Genomic DNA, 20,036 nt, shown 5'->3' with positions numbered 1-20,036 from the left:
CAGACATTATTAGAGACGGACAAAATACGAGTAGCTTATACAATTCTATGTATTAGTTTCAAATATCTTCAACTTGGCTCTCTGCAATTAAAACTACCATTTCCTATACTTTTTAATAACTTTATCTATCTGTACTTTCGTATCGTAGATATTTTCAGATAGGTTTTTACATAACAAATTGGTCAGAGCTGATTTCTTCCAGCAAGATAGCAGTGTAAGCGCCAACGTAAACACATCAAGTAATGCCGTCGGAACCTCGGAGAAGAGTGCCGCGGGAGGAAGCACGGGAGGAGTACGCTCCAGTCAAGTATCACTCAGCTCCAACCCGGACCTGGATTTTAGATATTCCGCTATCTTCACAGAAGTAGCTTTTTATAGAGGCCGATTACTCGCCGTGAAACGTGTCCGAAGACACCACATCGATATCAATAGAGAAATAAAAAAGGAACTTAAAATTGTGAGTATTAATCATGATACTTATCATACATTTTATAACATCTGCAAAAGTTGTATCTGTTTCATAGAGTATTAGATAAAATGATATTAAATTTCTTAAAATTATTAACATAGCATTGAACGCCAAATTTTTAATACACCTTCTAAATGTTTATTTAGATACCATCTAAACAAATCTATCACAATATTTTACGAATAGTTCCCCCTACTCATGCTAACGTGACAAATATATAGACAAATCGCTCCTGATAAACACCAAAAATTTATGTTCCAATCTTTCATTTCTAACAGCCGCTTCGATAATGGTAAACGCCGTTAATAAACCTACGCGTCTCCTTTCCTGCTAAATTCGATGCTAATTTGTACCCTCACCACAAGAATTTGTACCTGACTAGGTACCCCATCAGAGATTACAATAATAATTATTTATTTAATTAGGCATGAAGTACATTGTAGTAGTAACGTTCAAATAAATTATATAAATACACAAACCATTCAAATAAACAAACGTGACAAATTCGGGTAAAAAAACTTCTATTCTCACCACATATACCTACATTATTTTATGCCTTTATAATTTTCAACGCTCTTAATTAATATATTTAAATTATCACATCTAACAATATACCAAATGTTTTATTAAGGTGAAGAAATTTGGAACTAGAACTAAGTAAGCATTGCTCCAGCTTTGCCTTACTCTAATATTTTAATGACCTTATAAATTTGTCACGTCTTTCTTGTTTGTTTGTTAGGAAAGTCATAAATTGAAAAAAAGATTTTTATATGTATATTTTAAAATAAATTTACTTTGCTCCTCTTAATAAAGATGAATCGTTTCTGCAATTACAGCTTATACTCTAATTTTTATAGCGACAATTCATTTTATAAATAAAATTGGGTATAACATTTTAAACACCTTCATTACTTTTTATAAGTATCTAAAGATTTACATACTTAATTTTATTCCTGACATTTCAAGGTAGATTACATCGCATAAAAAAATAATGAATCTCATTCGATATAACAATTAAGACAAATAAAAATTTCGTAATTAATTAGTGACTACTCTTTCTAATTCGCTAAATATTATTTACGTCATTATTAAAAAAAGCTTTTTACATTTTCTTGCTGTGTTTATACGAATTTTTAAGGGTAGTATTATTAGCCTTACATAGTCTGAATATTTAATTTATTCAATCCTATCTCAGTAATATCATCAAAAAATCTGAAATGTTATGAAACATGCAAGTACAAACTTAGTTTTTAAAGAAAATAGTTTCAGCTAAAGTTTACATACGTTGAACTTTACAACTTAATCATAATAAAATTAATATTTTCGACTCCAGATGATTTTACGTAATTAAATAGTTAAAAATCATTTTTGTATGATTTGTACTTTAAAGATCTGCAACAAATTGATACCTTTAATTTATTACAAATGCGTAATATATAATATAGTGTCTTTAAAAATTAACACCTTTAACATTAGTAATAGTGTTTTTATTAAAAAAAGGTTAACTAACGAATACGATTATCGATGTAAAATAATTAACTAATTAGGATAAAATACAGTGTATTTGTCTGAAATAAAGGCTATTAACATATATACACTTCCTGAGACCACGAGGTACCTTAAAACCTCATACATACATAAATATTTGTATTTGGTGTATTTATGAATTTTGTAACATTTATATGCAAAGTTGGTAATATAGAGGGCATGACATGATACCCATCGCTCTGCAGTTCAATCTATCAAGTGACATTGGAGATCGTTGAACGAGGTCCTCTTGTCATGTTAACACAGCACGTCTTATATTCTAGAATTTTCCGAACCGTTCCTGTGTAAACACAATATAGTTACTGTATTAATAATATGCAGTACTTGGAGACGATTACGTTTTGAGTGTCTAGTGTGGTTTTAATATAGATACGTTACTACTGCGTTAACATTTATGTCGATAATTTGTACTTATTACAATTTTAACTGTGTATTTACAGATGGTTTCGGAATATCGGATTTCCTTATAAATTACACAACACTTCAAACTCTACCTCCTTATATTTTCGGATTCTATTCGTTTTTATCTCTCGTTATCTTCGCGGCAAATCCCTTGTGAAATAGATAGTGAGAATCGAGTGCTAAAGACCTCTATCCTTACATATATCTTGCTCCCTGCATTTTCATAACTTGTCTCTTTGCACATAAGCTGGATCCGAAGACTCTTGACTCCTCCTTTAGAAAGAACACGATCTATCTAATCATAATAGGTTAGTCTAGTCGTTTGTCTAGGTTTTAAGATATTGAAATACGTCTTAAAGAAAAATATTAACAAGCTTTCGATATTAAATAAAACTTCTAGCTACTCTGCAAACTATATACTTATATACAAAAACATAATAAATTACTTACATTTATTATACTGGGTATACATACCTAAACGAGACTTACCTCCCAATAACCACATTCGTAGCACATAGTCAACAAAATATTTCAGAACCTCGCATGACGAAGGAACTAGCGGAGATAAATGGCTGCCATTTATTTGGCTTTACTATAATACCACAGGTAGAAATAAAAACAAATAACAGGATTATTTGTTTCATTGCCCTTTTTATCCTTAACTCAGCTCTGTACATCCATACAATCAGCTGAAACACAAGTTAATTTAGTGATTCCGAGCGTCTTTTAAAGATTAGATACTTAGAGAGCAGTCTTTACATTTTGATTAAATAAGCATATTTAAATAAGTAGAGACTAGAAACTTTACAAAATAGCTTTACCTATTGGTTCACAATGGTAACATGTTTAAGTAAACTTGAATCGACCTCCAGAAGGAGGAGAACCACATGCTGTCTCATATTACTGGACTGGAGGATAATAAATCAGTGGACTAGATTGTATTTGGCTTAGTTTTGCGATTGTTTTTCCTTTCTCTCTCTCTTTCTCTCTCTTTGTTAGCTATTGTTCAATCACTGCAGGATATAAACATCCTTTAATGCATACTTTAGATAGCTTTAGATTTTGCTAGGATAATTAGGTAATGATTGCTAATCGATTTCTAAGAATTTATAGTAAAAACATGTTATTACTGTAAAAGCACAGAGTATCTAATAAAAAGTATCTACTGTAAAATTATCACTATATGACTATCTATTTTTAGTTAAACAATAAATAGCCAAAACCTAATCAAACTCAACACCTACCTTAGGAATAACGAACTATCGGCAGCTCATAATATATGCTGTGATATTTATATAGATCATCATACTAAAATTAGAAACTAGTGAAACTTCATAGTACTTAGAAACGTCGGTAACTAATATTTAACATATCTACCTATCTAATCTAAATAAGCTTCGATGAGTAACGTTATTCAGCTTATCTAAGTACCTGCAGTTGATACAAATAAACTTCATGTGTAATCTATAACATTTAGCAGATACTTAATATACTTTTTTACCTATTTTAGTAAAAATTTGGAACTTATAATAATACTGTCTTATAATGCAATGAAGATTTGAAAGATAATGGTATTTCTTGGTTAATTATCTACCAGAATTTATCAGAATTAGAAATCAGCTATCAGGGTATCACATTTTAAACAACAAAGGGTAATTATTTTAAAAAGGACTTGCGATCGGTCCTGGAAAAACATTCCGAGCTAAGTGATAGTGTTACTACAAAAACATCGTTAATTTGTTCAGGTGCAGAAAGTATATGTACTTACTCGTTCTCCAGTTCGAACTAAGCAACTCTACCCTATCTTTAAATGACAAAATGCTTTCTTATGTCAAAGTTACACACAAGGAGTGATTTTTGATAAATCGAAACGTTAATCTTAATTATGTATTTTTATTTTCTATTCTATGTATTTAAGTAATTACACATATACGACATGAACGATTTATCAAAAGAGAAACCTGATAGACTATATTAATGTGTTGTTTACGATTATTTTTCAAAAAATTATTGAAAAGAATATTGTATTTTTATATTTTTCTGTTAAAGTGTAATTATTTATTATACTGTGAAAACTTAAAATATTAACAGTTATTTAGAGAAAAGGAAAGTCCATTGTATAAATAATAATAAAGTCCATTACTTAGCTGTATAAATATAGATATATTTATTTTTATAAATATTTATATAGATATTAAAAAATAAATTGTTTATATCATGTATATAGGTTATATGTATGTTTGTTTCTACAGATGAGGGATCTGCAACACGACAATGTGAACGGCTTTGTGGGCGCGTGCATTGAGCCACCGAATGTATGCGCACTCTCCGAATACTGCACTAGGGGTAGTCTTAAGGTATATAAGATTTATTATAATCTTTACAAAAAACACTTTTACTGTTCTATAATGTTTTTTCTTATATTGATTGGTAAACAATTTGACAGTACACTTAATGGGAAGAAATAAACTGTTAACGGTCGATACCCAAAATATAGAATAAGAATACAAGTATCTCTAAATATTCATGTAAATACTGGTTGCAACATAGCACGTCGATTCCGAAGTAACTCAGTTTAAGAAACTAAATTACTGAAATATACATATTTTAAGTGCTTTATGATGTACTCAGTGTTGTACTTGTTTGTAGGATATTCTCGAGAATGAAGACATCAAACTCGATAACATGTTTCTCGCTTCCCTCGTTGGTGATATAATCAGGGTAAGTAAGTAAAAATACTTTATATACGTAACCCTGCATTTGTAAATTCTAAATTAATAATATATTAGATTGAAAATTTACTTTTTAATTGTTTCGATGGGATTTGAACCTACTCCCTCTGCTGTCCAGGCTAAGTGTGTTCATGGTATAACTAAGAAAACACTCAACCCGGAAAGCAAATACATGTACGTTCAAATCCCATCAGATCGAATACAAACTATAGATATAGATAATTTAGGGAAAGCCTTGTCTACACTAGTGACCTGTACAGCTTCGCATGGATAAATAGATAGAGCTCTTATTTTTTTAAAATAAAATATAGCCCATATTACTCGTTCATAACATAGCTTTCTATAGATGAGAGATCAATTAAATAATTTTTGAATTTAAGTTTAACAAAGAAATTAGATGTTTTTTCTTTGTAATATTAGATAAAATAAATATATATGCCTAGCACATTTTACATAAATGTACCAAGCATATTTAATAACAATTTCAATATCTGTATGTTTTTTTATATTTCCGCAACCAAAAATACTGTACCAATTTATTTATAAGCTTGATGAAAACTGACTGACGACAATCTTGAAATCCAAAAATAAATGACTGACATAATGTAAAAAAATCATTTTAACGAAATATCGTTACAAAGGATATATGTACTTAAAAAATCGTTTCTCCTGACCGATTATCAAATCGAAGTCTAGAAGGCTACAATTTGCAACATAGGTTCATTCTATGACATAAAACATTTGCTAAGAAAAGATTTTTGGAATCTTCAACTTAAATGGGAAACACGACACCGTTCATATAAAGTCGCAAGCAACAGCTAGTATATCATTTGTTCATTAAATAAATATAATGAAAGGTATCATGGACGACACAGTATACTCTGTTATGTTCATAGTACTGCTCATGTCTATAGACGACGTTTACCACTTTCCATTAGATGGGCCAATAGCTCGTTTGCCATTCTAAGTTGCATCAAAAAAATTAAAATTAAGTAAATCACAAAACTGTAAAGAAAATTATAAAAATGTAAAATGTCAAAGCGCGAAATTTTAATAATGTATTTTATAAGTTATTTTCATCATACGATTTCAGACGCTAGGGAAATACGATGCTCCTGCTCCTTTCCAATATTTTTATTATTTTCTAACTAAACATAAAATACAAATATATATAATCTAATGTATTACTATCAATTATATAGTACCCACAGAATAGTATTTGCGATTAGATATTCGTTTTAATTATAATTAATAGTTTACACAATTAATATATAGCGCGATATCATTGATATCTCTTCCAAATTCCTAACTGTAATAAGATGTTCCAGGGCATGATATTTATCCACGAATCGCCGCTTCAATACCACGGGGCACTGCGACCGTCCAACTGTCTTGTTGACGCACGATGGGTCGTCAAACTAGCTGACTTCGGACTTAGAGAATTCAGAAGAGGAGAACTACCACCTTCTGAACCTAATAGTTTACGATCTCATATAGAAAGTGAGTTTCAACTCTAAAAATCCTTACTGATGTTATAAATGTTAAAATGAGTTTATTTAATACCATTTGGCGCTTTTACGACTCTATTAATCATCATGAAATTTGGTATAATCGTACTATTTTGAATAGAGAAAGACACAGGCTACTATTTATTTTGGGGGAAGAGATTGTAAGTAATGAGGATTAATCGTCGTATAGCTAGTAGTTCACCCTACCAAGTCAACATCCAGGTGGTCCCCCTGAAAACCGTTGTGGTAAATTTATCATATTAGGCCAACATACCTGGTTTCACGAGGGAGAGAAGATAGATGAGAATCTATCTTCTCTCACTGGTACCCTGCCAGTGTACACTGATAGTACACTATCGATAGTGTAGGATCGATCCATTTTCAGTCCATTAAAAATTATATCCCGTTGAATCAATATGTTCCGGTCACGCGGACGAAATCACCTGTAAAAAGCTAGTAATTAATAAGCAGTTAACACTTAGGTGTTTTTTATAATTACGTTATTTCTTATAATTAGCGTCCATACGAAAAAAAAATCTATTACATTATAACCCTATTTATTCTCACATTTTAATATTATTTTATAACTACGTATAACTATCGCCATGGCGCGTGAATTAGAATAAAAAGTATCATAACATAGTATGTTACTCTACAATGTGACCTGTCTACGTACCAAGATTCATTCGATCGCTTTCACAGTGTGATTAAGTAAACACTACTATCTTTACAAACTTTATAATTACAACAGTAAGATAAATTTAATATCTATTTTCTTCAATGTTATTGCAGGGATATTTTCTGCAATGGTATAAGTTTTGTTCCACTTATCTGAAGAACAACAACAATTAAACTCGTTCCCAATATACCTAACATATTGCTAATATTATACTTCTTTCATTTATTTCCTACAAAATCATCCAAGTAATCTCTTTATCTAATAAAAGTTTATTACACTTATCTGAAATTATTTTCTACAGGACGAACCAACAAAGGGGATATTTAATAGTTATAGCTCCATAAAATCCTTATTGGCTTATTTCCTCACAATAATGCAGAAATTCTGAACAATTTGTTGATTATAGCTTTATTAGATATCTGTCATTATTTATCCATAATCATAAGTATAAATAAAATCCTTCTTCTTGTGCTATATACTTTTGTAGTAGGTTCCTTACCCTCTCTCTTATAGACAGGTGCGACGTGGGTGAATCTAATTATAATGCTATTTTATCTAGAGTTACAAGAAATATAATTATATTATACTACAGTAAGAATATTGCTATTTATCTGTATTCCGTTACCGTTAGTATGCGTGGTACTGCTATTATTTGAGGATTGACTACTATTATTATTAGTAGTCAGTTCTCAAATGTTAATTGTCGCACGAATACTAATGGTAGCGAAATTTAACAGAATAACATCGACCCCTTAGCTAGACACAGGACTTTCCATGTAAGAGGAGTATGTAGCTTGCTATTCATTATCATTATCATATCAGCCGTTAACTGTCAACTATAACTATTTTCAGCAGTGGACACACTGCTGAATATAGGCCTCCTACATAAAGGGAAATTTTTCCAGTAGTTGCTACGCTTGGCAAGCGGGTTGGCAACTGCAATTAGGCTTTGGTGATATTTTAAACGCTGCGAGCTTTTAAATGGTCCCTCGACAATTAAGTCCCCTTAGGAAGGGGTAGCCTATTCTATGGCGGGACCCCACGGTAACCTACTATCAACCTACTATTATCTTAACCTAAAAATCTCCTACCAACAAACAAATCTAGACAGAGCTATACATTCTGAATTGTCGTGTAACATATTAATTGTTTAGACATCCTAAAAGCGTTGGACTAACTGGTTGTTTTATTGCACTCTGCTGCTACAATGTTGCCCAAATGGCTTGGTACAAGAATTATACAATTAAATTTAATTTCCTTTTATTACGTGTCTTGGTGCCTTTCATGACATCTTGAATGTAATAACATTAAAATATTCCTACTTTATCGCCATACTATGAGTAATCCATGCTACCACAACAATATTAAATTAGAATCTTTGCTAACGAAACATTTCCTTCCATGAAGGACAAAATTCTGCAGAAATTTAATTAAAACTTACCATTTCTAATCTCCTCAAAAATACTTCATTCCATACCGTTATGAATACAATTTCTGTCCAGATTTAATGTACTTATCACCGGAGCTACTCCGATCAGCGGGCTGGGGCAAAGATGTGTATCCGATATCCGAAGAGCACCAAGACGGTTCTCCAGCCTCGGATGTATACGCATTTGCTCTAGTCCTGTACGAGCTGCATACGAGACGCGGCCCATTTGGTCCGGACGCTCCGCCTACACCTACGCTACTGAGACGAATTGCTGTGCCCGACCATACACCTTACAGGTAGGTACGTGTCAACCTCTTGGGTTACATTGTACAACATGAAATAATAAAGGAGACTGGTTTTTTTTGTAATGGATGATAATGGAACGATAACGGAACGATAACTCCTGTGAGCTAACTGTATACACTAGCGGAACACCAGAGAGGGATGGTAGATGAGAATGAAAAGCCAGATCAGTGAGCCTATCATGATAAATACGCCTGTAATTTAACATGATGGTTTCCAGAGGGACCAAGTGGAAATCGATCTGACTGATATATTGCCAACAATGGCACTGGTAGTCTGTCTTACTAACAATCCCTTCCCTCGGGGAGGTGACTGTTAATAACAGGGATTAGGGGCCCCTTGCTTGCAATATAACCTGTAGGTTCCCCTCCACTCGGTTCCATAGAAACCACTGTAGCTAATTCCTGATAAATTCATCACAATGAGCTAACTGATGTGCCTTCATTATGTATCTACTAGCGAAGGCAAAAATACCTTTTCATGTCTCAAAAATCTAATAATGGTATTTTAACATTTTGCTCTCTCTATCGCCAAGTAGATATTGATATGTATATTGGATATAGATATATCCACTTTTAAAATCATTTTTAATATATAGATATTTGCTTTTTTCAAAAAGTTGTATTTCAAAAGGTCAAATCGAGTGTTATGTTTATTACAATGATCAGCATGACATGAATTATTCAACTTCGGAAAGAGCTTAATATCTTTCAAATAAAAAATTGTAAGCTAAATACTCGTAAATCCTCACAGGAGTTGACACTTCATCTGCGATTAAGAACCATAGTAATATATTTATTTTTATGTTTTTGGAAGGTACTAATAGCTGTTTTACTAAAACCAAAATACATTCACAGTAAACCAGTGGTTGTATACAACTCTTATGTGACAAATAATACAAAAGCCATTATTTTTATTACAAACTTGAGCAAAAACCAACAATAATATATTAATATAAGAAATATATGGTACTCTTATACACTTCAAGGCCACCTCTGGAACCACTGACGGGACGGTTCGATTGTGTGCGCGAATGCTGCAGCGATTGCTGGACCGAGGATCCCAGTGTCAGGCCTGACTTCAAAGCCATACGCACCAGGCTTCGACCACTGCGGAAAGGGATGTATGTATACCAAGTGCTTTTTTGAGGTGTAGTTCTTAATGAAATTAGTATGTAATGACCGAAACCTAAGTACCTAAACTATAATATATCTTTTTTAGGAAAGCTAATATATTTGATAACATGATAGCTATGATGGAAAAATATGCGAATAATCTAGAAGCACTCGTTGATGAAAGAACAGACCAGTTACAGGAGGAGAAAAAAAAGACTGGTAAGTTACTTCTAAGACCAATAATAATTTTCAAACACTTCATATTTAAAACTAAATATGATATATTCACACTTACCTAAATTTATTACACAATATACAGAATAGCTTCCTACTTTAAAATATGTACGTAAATGATAATTATTTACAAAGTATTTTTATAATACAAATGTAAATTTATTATTTTAATCGTAATTATAGTCAGGTTTACTTACGTATATTTATCAAATATTCCTGAATACTTCACTTTCGGGAATGTGCGGGACCCGTATCCACTTAAGAATAATGGCTAAAATGGCTGTTTCGGTTTGAATGATGAGATAAGGTATTGAAGTGTTTGGCACTGAAACAATATAATAGTCGTCGAGGATGTTTTGTAACATATATGGTGTACAATGGGCATCATAGTATATTCTGCGATGTGAATGCTGCTTTTCTTGTCTAAATGCGACAGATACCACTTCCTATCGGATAGGCCGTAAGCCTGTTTATAAATTCAAATATATATAGTCATTGGATATAAGTTAGATTTGTATATTTTTTTATCTTCATGCACACAATAATTTTAATCTTCTACAGAGGCACTGTTAGAAGAAATGCTGCCAGCGCCAGTGGCGGATCAACTTAAACGCGGGCGACGAGTAATGCCCGAAAGTTATGATTCCGTCACTATTTATTTCAGCGATATCGTAGGGTTCACAGCCATGTCGGCGGAAAGCACCCCGCTTCAGGTACTGTCACCGATAGCATCACTTGGATACTTAACAGTAACATATAAAATAAACATAAACCCTGATGGAGGATATTTTTATAGCATGAAGATGATGAATTTTTTAATAGGTGATAATGGAATGGTAACCCCGCCTGTGCTATCGGTATACGCTGGCGGAGCACTAATGAGAGATAGGTGAGAATGAAAACAGATCAGTTGGCTCAGCGTGACAAATTCATTGAAAATTAACCACGATGGTTTTCAGGGGAAACTGCGTGGAGGTCGACCTGATAGGATGTATTGCTAACAGACCCCATTACTAACAATCCCTTTCCTCCTATATGACGAATTAGGTCAGTTTATTGGTGACAAATTCGCCAGAAATAAATCACGATAGTTTCCAGCAGGACGGTATGAATATCGACCCGACAAAAAATATTATTGTTAACAATGAGGTTGCTAGTTCCCATTACCAACATTTTTTTCTTGTCCCACCCGTTGTCATCCATCTTAAAATATACAAAGTGTAGCCACCTTCACTTGCATTATTAACCCTTAAAAGCCTAATTTTTTAAATCAAATTAAAAAATATATAAGTGTACCCTTTACTGTGTTTACACATATGATGTTTACACATATAATGGGGAAAAATAGTAAAAAAAAATCAAAGCGATATTTTTATATATTTATTTTGAAAAAACATTTGGTAACATGTAAACAGCCCAATATTAAAATAAAATCGATTGTAGGCGCCCAATCCAATTTATAACTCCGGTATCAAATTTGAAACTTCAAGTATTTAAGGGTTAATCTGATCGTACTTTAACTGAACTAGATTAAGGTTTTATTTATATGTAATTAACAATAATTTTGTATTATTTAATTGCAGGTTGTGGACTTTTTAAATGATCTATATACATGTTTTGATTCTATTCTTGAGAATTTTGATGTATATAAAGTGGAAACTATTGGTGACGCTTACATGGTTGTAAGTACGTTACATATGTATTATAGTTTATTTCAATAGAACGTAATGAAAATTTCATTTTCAAAACGTTCATCAATCAATTTATCGAATTTTTATTTGTCCTATTATTAAATATCAGCAGACTGACAGATAGTCTGAACAATTATTCGTTTTTATATTAAGTTCTATTTAAAAATATTATTTATAATAGTTAATTACCTATCTGCTATAACTGTGTAAAAGTGAAATATGTTCAAATATATTTAATATTAATTTTCGTGTACGATATTAAATACTTTTGACTAATAAAATTTAGCTACACACTACCAAAGTGAGCACCTATCTATTTTTTGTACCTTTTCCATATTAATTTTTTATGCACTATTATTTATACGAAATGAATCGTACATCGATTCACATAAAGCGGTTTTTAACCAACCAGGTGTCAGGGTTGCCAATCCGTAACGGAATCGTGCACGCGGGAGAGGTGGCGTCTATGGCGCTGGCGTTGCTCGCCGCCACCCGCGCCTTCCGCGTCCGCCACCGGCCCGACCAGCGGCTGTTACTACGAGTCGGCATACACTCTGGTATCAATCATCCTTATATCAAGTTTTAGCTCCTGATTATACTACAAGAAGATGGGTATTTTAGTCCCCATTGCTAGTAATATACCCTTATCAACCTTCAGACAGAAACCATCTCTTCCTTGAAAATCATCACGGTTAATTCTTTGTAAATTAGCAACGACGGACTGACTAACCTGAATCCTCACCTTCATTGGTATCCCACCAGCTTAAAACATTCCATTATTATCCACATAACCAGGCGAGGTTACCATTCCATTATCATCCATAAAAAAAAATACACATAATAGTGGTAGTATTTTTTTTTATGTTCTAGGTCCAGTATGCGCAGGAGTCGTAGGTTTGAAAATGCCAAGATATTGTCTTTTTGGAGACACTGTCAATACAGCCAGCCGATTCGAGTCTACTGGAGCACGTTAGTTTCATTGCCTACCTAAACGTTACAATTCTTTCGTAACTTCGTAAATTTTATCTATTTATTTCATTTCAGCTTTAAAAATCCACTGTAGCGCCGCGTGTAAATCTCTACTCGATCAACTGGGAGGATATATTCTGGAAGAGCGAGGAATAGTATCTATGAAGGGAAAACGCGATCAGATCACGTACTGGTTGCGTGGTGAGGAACCCGCTGCGGCGGCCGCGCGAGCCGCCCGCCGCACACAAAAAGAAGACGTTCAGCCGATTCCCACCGAAAAACGCGGCCAACGTAGCTCACTTAAAAGTAAAAATTGGAAGAATCATGTTGGAGGATTGCACAGGTAATAACATGTTTTAAAGATGTGTATAATTCCATTTTATTTCCTAATATTTTTATATTAGACAATAAAATGGAATATATCCTGATATAATGATAATTTTGCTCCAGATGCTGCAGTTTAGAATCTCCGAAAAAGTTGAGGTTCGCATCAGGAAATCACCTAGAATCACACACAGACAGTGTTCTACACCATAGGAGCGACGAATATCTTATGGAGGTATTTTTCTCTTGTTAAATTAATTTACAAATATGTATTAGATCAGTATCTAAATAAATACCTCATTCTCACTCTGGTTTCCATAAAAAGTAAAACTACTAGATACAGAGCAGACACCCTAATCCTCAGAAAATCAAGAAAAGTCAATGTTACTTTGATGTCCATGACGCTCTACATATCTGTACTTATACAATTGTATCGTCAAGTTTGTAAATTGCCTTGCTTATTTCCTATATTGTATAATGCAAATAAAGTATACTAATTCATTCATTCATCTATGGATATATGAACTGTATCTATTTCTCAACACATAAGCCGTCAACTTATTTGCCATCGTAATCACCAAACAACCCGATAATTCGACAGGTAGTGGGCGAGGGTCGACTAGCGCCGGCGCAGCGCGGCGATTTGTTAGAAGCTCCCAGCCTCCGACACGAGTACACGAGCGTGTCGTGTCCCATCATTGAGCAGGCAGAGAGCTGCGTGTCGCGGTCGCCGCCGCCGCGGTACCCGTCGCCCGCCGGCGGACACCGCCTTGTCGACTCCGCAGACCTCCCTGAGCCCGACGTCAAGCTCGTCATCAACGGCTGCACTTACAATGAAAGCGATGGAGCGGGCATACCGCTCCTCGCTGACACGTGAACGAGCTCGCGTGTCGTAGTATTCAGTAGCGATTCACACTAGTCAATGGTTTAGTAGATCTGTAAATTATATATGTTCAACGTAGTTGCGCTCTCTATTCGACACTGCCACGATAATTATAGTGAGCAAGGCCGTTTTCTGAAGAAATCTGTAGTGTCTGAACATACGAAGACTCGGTTTGAGCGGATTAGATCTGATCGTCTCGACTTCGTTTGGTCCGGACTTAGCATTAATGTGATCTATGTCAGTATTATTAAGAAACCTATATTCAATAGAAATTATTTAATAACATTAAACTCTTATTTCACAATTCACGGTAACATCGTTTTACTTACACATATTATATTTACAACATCATTTCATATACACATAAACTAATATACATTTATATGGATTAGGACATTTAGACCAACAAAGCACGAATTTCTTAGAGCCTCGCGCACTAACGGTCCTGCGACTGGTTACTATGGGCGGCCAAGCAATGTACTGTCATACCGATTTCATGCGGTTCAATGACGACAATCATATAATTAATCCGCGGTCCAGCCACGGCGATCAAAGAGTTGAATCACAATCCAGCGGTAGAAATTTTACGGCTGAATCGCGATTCAGCAACGACCGCATGGCTGACTCGCGATCCAGCAACGATCACACGGCTGACTCGCGGTCCAACAATGATGATCCTATTACAAAAACGCAGTCCAACTGCGATGATCACACGGCTAGCTCGCGATCCAGCAATGATGATCCCATTACAAAAACGCAGTCCAACTGCGATGATCACACGGCTAGTTCGCGATCCAGAAATTATGTTCCCATTATAAAACGCAATCCAACTGCGACGATCACACGGCTAGCCCGCGATCCAGCAATGATGATCCCATTATAAAATGCAGTTCAACTGCGACAATCACACGGCTGGCTCGCGATCCAGCGTCGGCGGTCACACGGTGGACTTCCGGTCCAGCGACAGCGGTCACACCGCAGACTCGCGGTCCAGCAGCGGCGGTGCGCGTCGCAGCGACGAGCTACTACTGCGGGTTCCGCCTCCAAAGAATCCAAGCAGCCACGAGCGGATCGCGAACCGGGGGTTTTTGCGGAGATCGCCCTTCCCGTCGGCGATGTTCTCGAGCGAGCGCCACTTCTTGTAGAACTCGATGTAGTTCGCGTCGTGCACCTTCCTCTTGGGGCGGTCGAGCTTGTTGTAGAGACTGCAGTTGCGCAGCAGCGGGCTGTCCTCGGTGCGTGCGTCATCGGTGACGATGCCGATGATGGTGCCGTTAAAGACGGGGTCGCCGGAGACGGTGGAGACGGGCACGTCGGCGTCGAGCGAGCGCGTGGTGTGGTGGCGGCGGATGCGCGGCTCGCGGCGCGCCGCCAGCACGTCCAGCGACTGCGCGCCCCGCAGCGGCGCGCCGCCCGACCGCTCCGACCCCGACCCGGAGCCCGAGCCCGAGCCCGAGCCCTCGCCCGCCGTCGACGACGCGATCGAACTCAACGCGTTCCTGCACAATTATGTTTGATCGGTTAACACGTCATCGTCGTGGATCAATAGACGCAATATACCACATACTAGATAGCATAGCAATGCGCTTGCAATTTTTTACACGAAAAAAAAAGTGATATTTTGGCATAAAATGCGAAGAAACGTTCTTTGGATACAAAGAATAAAAAGGTGCAATTACTCAGTGTAATCTGTAATGTGCATTATATTTTATTCATTTCTATAGGCAATAATGTCTGTTTATGCATGCAGTTGCCGTTGCATAAGCTCTATTGTTTGCAGCAGTTGTTCCAATATATAAAATTAATAAAAAAAAAAAAATTCTTCGACCCTAAAATTATAAAACTTATAAGAGATATAACCTGGCACGAGACGTATGGTCGGAGCGTGGACGACGCGCAGTCAGCACTTCCTCAGCGGCGGACATGGGAGCGGCAGCGGAGGCAGTGGCAGGCACGGCCGCGAGCGACAAGCGGGAACCCCTCGCACCCGACGAGCCGCCCGTCGACCGCGTGGCGCTCGCTACGCGCTGCCGCATGACGCCTCCGCCGACACTGCCGCCGCCACCAGCACCTCCTTGACAAATCAGTGCACTTTTATAACACGTGCATGGGTTACATTCTTAGTTCACGCCTTTTATAGATTTTTCCTAACAGTCTATATACAATAGGTATGAATTTAATACTATGGATAATGTATGTATACTTTATAATACTTACATATACATACATTATTGTCACATTAGAGCGCATGAAAGGAAACGGTAAAACTCGCCGTTGTCGGACACACGGCATGAAGAACCACAGATACATTATTGTAAGTATAATATAAAATATATGGAATGAGAATAAAACGCTAAATAAATATTACATTCAATAAAAAAATTAACATAAAATATACACGCCTATCATAGTTTCAATGCAGAAATATTATTTTTGGCGAAACAACGTCATGCCAAAATAATACAATATAGATACTCAGAAATATACAGGTAGAAGCTAAATTTCAAAACACGTGATATGTTACGATATATACGTAATAAACATTTTATCTAAGTATATACCTGAAACCGATGGGTGTCGAGAGTCTGCCAATCTGGGACTTCTTCTTGGTCGGCAGAATAGAGGCCGTTCCTCACCTTCCACTTGTCTCTTTTGAATAGCTTTTTCTGTAGCGCCAACCAACCAGTATGTCTGTAACTGAAAAAAATTAAACTATTAAAAAGTTGTTAAAGACAAATATTATACTATTTACACATTAAAAATATTTTTATTTATATTTCATTGCGTAAATTTAATATTTGTTTGACATACGAACAATACTATCATGTACATACTTATCTTAAAAAAAAAATTAAGTCAGCTTAAAAACTGAAAATTCACTAGCAGACATATACGAGTATACATATTCACTTGCTTTTATCGACGACTTCGTTCGTGTGATACGAGATTTTTTTCATGCGACTTAGAATGGCATATATACTGATGCCCAAGTGGCAACCATCGTCTGTAGACATGAAGCATGGATGAATGAAAAAATAAAGTACCATCGACATAATAGAGTATACTATGTCGCCCATGATTCCTTTCATGCGTTACCATTTCTGAGGACTAAAGTGTTATGCCTCTGCACCCTGTAATTGTATTACCATATTCCACCCTTCATGCCGAAACACAGCCATGCAAACATAACTTACCACTACAACATAACCATACAAATATAACTACTTCACGGCAAAAACACAAATGGGGCAGAGGTACCTAAGTAATCCAAGACGACTTTTGTACAAAATCTCCCTCTGGTAGGTTCATTATGTTCGTTGAATGGGATAAAACTAGCTTTTGTCCGTCTCTCGATCTCATATAGCAGTTATGAAATTATGTCTACAGTACTAATCCATATAACCAATCCTTGAACTCGCTTTCACATTGATTTAATTACTAAGAATAGTCAATAGAAAATCCCTAATTGAAAAACTTACTTGTCCCTTGCCCTTGATAGGAATAGTGCCTCTAGGCTCGACGATATACCCGCCGATCTTATCAAGCGCTTGCTTACAGCTAGGTGATATGTGTATACGCAACGGTTCCCCGTTCGATTCCATTCGGGACGCTGTGTTTACTGTGTCCCCAAATAAACAATATCTAGGCATTGTCAACCCAACTACTCCTGCTACCACAGCTCCTAAAAATACAATCATTGTCAATACATAGATAGATATAATAAATAAATAATTGATTACTACAAATTATTATATAGCTACACATAAACAATGTCTAAATCCTAGATTACCCATCAACTTACTTAACACCTCTTTCAGTCAAGTATCGTCATTACCATGCAGCGTACCGGCGTGTACACTTGAGACGAATTATAAAAGCGGATGAAATAGAAAAAGTATATACACATAGAACTTTTGACACTCGTTTCTACCCGCCTACCTCATAAAAGACTTGGCATGAAGATAGATGTTTGAATGAGTCTCGACATTTCACATAACTAATTCTCACCACATCTTAAAACTACTCACAGTATAGTGTGTCATCATATCAATCGTTAACTAATCGCTGGTAAACATAGAACTCCTCCAAAAAGGGGGTTTTGCTAGTAATTGCCACGCTTGGTAGGCAAGTTGATAACTGCACTTAGTCTTTGGCAACAGGTAATAACTCAAATAATTTCGAAATAACTTTTGATGTTTGATTGAAAAGTATTTAAAACTGCTCTCAATACATTCTTTTAATTGATATTGTACCTACTCATTGAAATAACATATTTTGATAGCCGTTTGCAATAATACAGCCAAAACTATACATATATAATATATTGTAATGTAAAAACGCACCAGTGTGTATTCCTATTCTTAATTTTAAAGTTTCATTTGGTCTATGCGATATTTTGTGAGTCTTTACTGCGTTCAATAACTCAAGCGCCATTGATGCAATCTCGCCCACGTGTCTATCGTTGTTTCTTATAGGCAATCCTGATACCTAAAAACAATATTAATAAAAAATACATACATTTTGGAAAGAGCAATTAATAATTGAAAATATTTTGCCGACTACTGGATAGTGATAAACGCATCGCTTCGACTACATTTCTTCGAGGATATTGGAAAATAGTTATGGGAACCAAGCATAAAAGTCAACTACAACTACCGCATTGTAGGCGTAAGCGTATATTTTTTATATTAAGGCGTATTTTAAATATTTTTTTAACGGATGATAATGGAATGGTAACGCCGCCTGCGCTATCGACGCACTGGCGGGGCACCAGTGAGGGATGACAAGTGAAGATAAAGCAGATCAGTTAGCCCATCATGACAAATTTAACAATGAATCAATCACGATTGATTCCAGGGGAAATCGCGAGAAGGTCGACCTGATAGGATATATTACCAATAATAGAATTGCTAATCCCCATTACTAACAATCCCTTATCCCCCGGCGTATTTTATAATAGGTTAAAATGTTTTTTTATTAAAATAAGCTTAATTATAAGCATTCTAGAGGAATATTTTTTTAATATCTTCACTTTTTCTTTATCATACACAAAAGTCATCATGATAAGACTATAATTTTACAGAATGGTACACTTTTTGCTCCAAAAGACATTTGTTTCAGAAAAGTTTCTTTTAATTAGACTTCTAATTAATGACTTCTAACACAAGATGCGCATACACGCTATGTATCGGGTATACGCAAGTACAATGACAGCTGCATCATGTACATTCCTAATGAGGACAACTAAAACTGAAGATTAATTTAATTAATTAATAGCCTTAACTTAATTGTACTTTTTAAGAGTTAAAAAAGCACAAATGTTTTATTTATCCATCGACAGAACACTCACCACCATGTAAGCATCACCGATGGTCTCCACTTTATAAACATCATAGCCTCTTATAACCCTGTCGAAAACTGTATACAGGTCGTTGAGAAAATTGACGACCTGCAGCGGCGTACTCTCGGCGGACATGGCGGTGAAGCCCACTATGTCGCTAAAGTATATAGTCACCGAGTCAAAAGACTCCGGCTCTACGCCCTCGCCTGTCGTTAGCCGCCGCGCTACCGACCTGGAACAATCCATAATGATATCTCCATAGACTCCATATTGCCGGCTAATTATATCGGCATATTGTTAACAACATATTTTATAAAATACAAGATATTGTGTTAAACTACAATATACATGCTGAAACACGTTGATTTATTAATCATGTGATAAGGTATATTTTTATTGATACAATTTA

At 35.5% G+C, this 20,036-nt stretch overlaps 2 protein-coding genes across 12 annotated transcripts in view; one reads left to right on the top strand and one right to left on the bottom strand.

The window, feature by feature from the left end:
- Positions 1-14,594, top strand: part of LOC113517406 (guanylate cyclase 32E) — a 55,753-nt gene extending 41,159 nt beyond the window's left edge. Inside the window, 14 exon segments of the mRNA XM_052894612.1 lie at positions 207-457; positions 4,672-4,776; positions 5,069-5,140; positions 6,480-6,651; positions 8,841-9,063; positions 10,059-10,193; positions 10,292-10,404; positions 10,981-11,132; positions 12,003-12,101; positions 12,523-12,667; positions 12,981-13,079; positions 13,155-13,422; positions 13,530-13,638; positions 14,005-14,594. Coding sequence (XP_052750572.1) covers positions 207-457; positions 4,672-4,776; positions 5,069-5,140; positions 6,480-6,651; positions 8,841-9,063; positions 10,059-10,193; positions 10,292-10,404; positions 10,981-11,132; positions 12,003-12,101; positions 12,523-12,667; positions 12,981-13,079; positions 13,155-13,422; positions 13,530-13,638; positions 14,005-14,280 — 2,219 coding nt within the window. The 3' untranslated portion in view covers positions 14,281-14,594.
- Positions 14,548-20,036, bottom strand: part of LOC113517574 (receptor-type guanylate cyclase Gyc76C-like) — a 33,101-nt gene continuing 27,612 nt past the window's right edge. For all 11 annotated transcript variants that reach the window (XM_026902283.3, XM_031912588.2, XM_026902286.3 and 8 more), the window contains exons 20-25: positions 19,637-19,859; positions 18,630-18,774; positions 17,766-17,968; positions 16,848-16,983; positions 16,147-16,360; positions 14,548-15,785 (exon numbers count right to left, since the gene is read on the bottom strand). In XM_026902283.3, coding sequence (XP_026758084.1) covers positions 15,257-15,785; positions 16,147-16,360; positions 16,848-16,983; positions 17,766-17,968; positions 18,630-18,774; positions 19,637-19,859 — 1,450 coding nt within the window. In that variant the 3' untranslated portion in view covers positions 14,548-15,256. The remainder of the gene's footprint in view (positions 15,786-16,146; positions 16,361-16,847; positions 16,984-17,765; positions 17,969-18,629; positions 18,775-19,636; positions 19,860-20,036) is intronic.

This window comes from Galleria mellonella, unplaced genomic scaffold, assembly GCF_026898425.1.
Source record: "Galleria mellonella isolate WM207_F2 unplaced genomic scaffold, CSIRO_AGI_GalMel_v1 utg223, whole genome shotgun sequence".
Taxonomy (NCBI): Eukaryota; Metazoa; Arthropoda; class Insecta; order Lepidoptera; family Pyralidae; genus Galleria; species Galleria mellonella.
Note: the sequence above shows the minus strand (reverse complement) of the source record. Positions and strands in the feature narration are given on the sequence as shown.